This window comes from Sinocyclocheilus grahami, unplaced genomic scaffold, assembly GCF_001515645.1.
Source record: "Sinocyclocheilus grahami isolate Dianchi unplaced genomic scaffold, SAMN03320097.WGS_v1.1 scaffold501.1, whole genome shotgun sequence".
Lineage (NCBI taxonomy): Eukaryota > Metazoa > Chordata > Actinopteri > Cypriniformes > Cyprinidae > Sinocyclocheilus > Sinocyclocheilus grahami.
This window is the reverse complement of record NW_015505680.1, coordinates 569,757-573,874: the sequence shown is the minus strand read 5'-3', so window position 1 is coordinate 573,874 and position 4,118 is coordinate 569,757. Positions and strand designations below refer to the sequence as shown.

The 4,118-nt window shown below is 33.7% G+C and overlaps 1 protein-coding gene across 1 annotated transcript in view; it reads left to right on the top strand.

Annotated features, from left to right (window-relative positions):
- The window catches only part of LOC107554400 (gamma-glutamyltransferase 5-like), a 7,004-nt gene extending 4,427 nt beyond the window's left edge, over window positions 1-2,577 (top strand). Inside the window, exons 5-9 of the mRNA XM_016236887.1 lie at window positions 98-282; window positions 437-528; window positions 1,870-1,982; window positions 2,062-2,172; window positions 2,263-2,577. Coding sequence (XP_016092373.1) covers window positions 98-282; window positions 437-528; window positions 1,870-1,982; window positions 2,062-2,172; window positions 2,263-2,409 — 648 coding nt within the window. The 3' untranslated portion in view covers window positions 2,410-2,577. The remainder of the gene's footprint in view (window positions 1-97; window positions 283-436; window positions 529-1,869; window positions 1,983-2,061; window positions 2,173-2,262) is intronic.
- Window positions 2,578-4,118: the final 1,541 nt, after the last annotated feature.

Sequence of the window (4,118 nt, the reverse complement as noted above, 5' to 3'; positions counted from 1 at the left end):
ACAGCAACACTGCCATTATTGCTGGCAACCCACTGGTTGGGGCACATAAAGTCATGCATTAGTTCATCATCCTCGACGTTCTGTGTGGCTTGAATAGGAGGCAGTTGAGATCATTCAGAAGCATTTTGCGGATAAAGTGAGAGCAAAAATCAGCCCCGACCGCACTTATGATGCCAGCTACTACAACATCACTCCATACCTGGACTCTCATGGCACCACTCATGTGTCCGTGCTCGCTGAGGATGGTATGGCAGTATCTGTGACCAGCACCATCAACCACATGTATGTGCACTTAAGTAGCATTCAATGCATTTATACACACAGTGAGATCATATTGTCATTATATTATTACTTTATTAAAGAATGCAATGATATGCAGGAATTCAATTGTGCTTTAGAAAGGGTCAAAACTGACTGTTTCCTTCTCTCTTCTCAGATTTGGATCCAGAATTTTCTCCCCCAAAACAGGCATCCTCCTCAACAATGAACTTGCAGACTTCTGTGGAAAAACAGACCAGATTCATGCTGGTCAGTAAACATTCACAAACTAAATCTTGACATAGCCAGCTACCAAAATTAAAAGAATATTTTAGGATCGATACACATACTATCAACATTTGCAGTTGCAATTGGACACTTACAAGTGGATACACACTATTTAAAAAAAATGCACAGTATATAATATAAGTACCATATAGGTTAACAGCCAAGATTAGAGATTTGACATTTTGATATATTAGAGATTGGATATTTAATTGTGCATGCTCTTTTCACCTATTTTTTCTTTTAGATTACATGCGACACTCCCTTAATATACTAATAACCTGAAAAACTATTTTAATGTAGAAATGTCTAGTAAATTGCACAGATAATTACGAAGCAACTGCAAGTAACAAATTCAATTAAACATGAAATTTTGACGTAGAAAGAGTAAAATAATTTTCTTGTAAAATGCACACCAACAATCTTTTTTTTATATTTACAACTTTCAAAAATCCTTTTTTTCATTGTTATTGAATAACAGTTATATTATAGATGTAATGTTTAGCAAATCTCACATTGATTTAATTGAGTGTTTTATTGATTTATTTAGACAAAACAGTACTGAATTTGAATCCATAGTATGTATAGCTTATCAGGCATAATATAAACATAATTATCAGCTTATCTGTATCACCTAAAATTTTAATATCGATACAACCATTATTTAAAAAAAATAGAGCCACTTGGCTCAAACATTATACTGTTAGGTAATCTAAAAATGTTCTTCATGTGGTAACGTCTAAACTAATTGGTTTATTCAAAATGCTATTTAACTTAAAACATCAAAAAACGTTTGCACCTGTAGCGTATGCCACATTTTTTATTTCTACAACAGAATGTGTTTAAAAATATATGGTTACCTTCAGGTGCAATGTCTTTTTTATATATTGGTTGTTGTTGTTGTTTATGCAGGATAAACCAAAAGACATGCAACCTTTGTACCAGCTACAACAGATTCATTATGTCATCTTGTTATTTAATCAGACTAAATCAACCTGACAAATTAGGTTACACTAACACAAGACATTTTTATGGGTTAGATCAAATAAAAATAAATCCTTCAGGCAACAATTGCAATTTATTCAGTGTAGAACGATATCCCCATCTCAGAAACGATGATTTATGCAGCTTCACAGTTCAAATAATCCATTAATTTGTACAAAATAATTTCTGTAAGTGCTTCAAAAAAAATACAAATGCTCGATAGAGTTTAACTTGTACTGAACACTGACTATTCCTTTGAATAAGAATGGAGGGATATAATATTTTGACACTTTGTGGATATGTCGTATGTGTATTATCTGTTCTGTGTGTATTTGTGTGAAGGTGAGCAGCCCCCATCCTCCATGTCTCCAGTGATACTTTACTCCCCATCTCAGAAGCACATTGTGGTCATAGGAGCCTCAGGTGGCAGTATGATCACCACCGGGGTGGCTCTGGTGAGTCTAAACTGCACTTTAACAAATTGAACACATTGTGATTCAGTAATCCAACTCTAACCGAAACCCTTCTGACTAGACTCTCATGAACTTCCTGTGGTTCGGCAAGACTCTGCAAGATTCCATCAGCGCCCCTGTAGTGTTTGTGGACTCCAAAAACATCCTCAACTTTGAGCCCTTGTTTGACAAGGTAAGTAGATACACACGTTTCCATGTGGTAAATAGTTTGTAAAGGATTAGGTGAAATTTCTAAACCACTTTCATCTCATTTCTTCCTCAGATTGTTCTGGAGTCACTTTACAAGATTGGGCACAAGGTCAAAGTCCCACAGATGTTTTATAATGTGGTAAATGCTGTATCAAAGGAAAACAACTGCATAGTGGCTGTATCTGACTCGCGGAAAAATGGAAAAGCTGCAGGGTATTGACCTGGAGTGCAGCTGGAGACTGTAACTCACACCAGCTCTGCTTGATGCATCTGTGCTGTGTTTGTATGAAGTAAACCAGGCGGATGACAAACTGACAAATAATAGCAAGCACCATCAATATGTGAAGTTTTGATGTTTTACTGTGAAAAACATGAACATTTATATTCATTATATCCATTTTACTGTGAATAATGTGTGTTGTAAATACATTATGTTGATGAATATATATATGTATATATATATATATATATATATATATATATATATATATATATATATATATATATATATATATATATATATATATATATATATATGTATACACAGTATGTGAATGTTATTTCTTAATAGTTTGCAACACTGCTTTAGGCACACGTTTTTAAAAAGTCACTTTGTATATTACCCAACTTGCTTGTATAATGTGAGTTGATTTGTGCACATGGCTGTCAAAGAGGGCAAATATACAATATGGTTCAAAAGTTTGGGGTCTGCAAGGTTTTTTTGTTTTTGAATTCAGCAATGATGAATGAAATGAATCAAAATATATTTCTAATGTTATGAAATATTTATATTTAAAATAAAGGCTGTTCTTTTGAATTCTATATTATTTAAAGAATCCTCAAAAATGTATAACAAAAATTAAGCAGCACAATTGTTTTCAACATTGATAAATGTTTCTTGAGAAGCAAATCAACATATTAGAATGATTTCTGAATTATCATGTGACATTGAAGACTGGAGTAATGATGCTGAAAATTCAGCTTTGCATCACAGGAATAAATTACATTTTAAAATGTATAAAAATATAAAGGAGTTATTTTAAATTATAATAATATTTCATAATATTACAGTATTTTTTAAATCAAATAAATGCATCTTTGGTGAGCATAAAACACTTATTTTTAAAAAAACAGTTGTAAATTTTTTTACTCACCTGAAACTTTTGAATGGTATTATTTAACTTTTTTTTAAAGACACTGGTTAACATTTTGCAAGTTTGTTATCTTCAGGTTTAGTGTCTTTTTTCATAGTTATATATTGATAACCTTTCGTTTAGCTTATTTATGAAGGTGAAACCAAAACACATGAAGCCACAACACGTTTTACATAAACTAATTTGTTGAAAAAGTTTCTACATTTTCTGAATGTCTTTGATTGTTCATGTCATTGCTAATAATTTCTCATGTCATTGCTAACTGATCTCTAACTAAAATCTCAACTTTTCCCCATTAGAATATCCAATAAATAAGTAAAAATTAAAATGAAATTTTAAGCTATAAAAAATCAGTTTGAATGTTTAAGGGTTGTGTATGTGTTACGGAGTAACCAGAACATGAGACATGCAGATCCATGTGCAAAGCTTTTATTAAGACGTGGTCATAAACAGGCATAGGTCAGACATAGGCAAACTGGTATGTAGAAGACAAGGCAAGGGTAGTCCGGTAAACAAGCGAGGGTCAGTCAATGACGAACGTAATCCAACAGGGCGAGACTAGAGAGATAATCCAGATACAAAGCAAAGGTCCAGGCAGGGGCAAACAGTATCCGAACAGGGCAAGACGAGAGAGGTAATCCAAGGTACACAGGCAATGATCAGAAGATGAGGAAACCGGCTCGGCTCGGCTCGGCTCGGCTCGGCTCGGATACTTAAAGCAGGCTCCATAACGTAGCTATCACAACTAGCGATATGCGCATACAATACTCGGCAG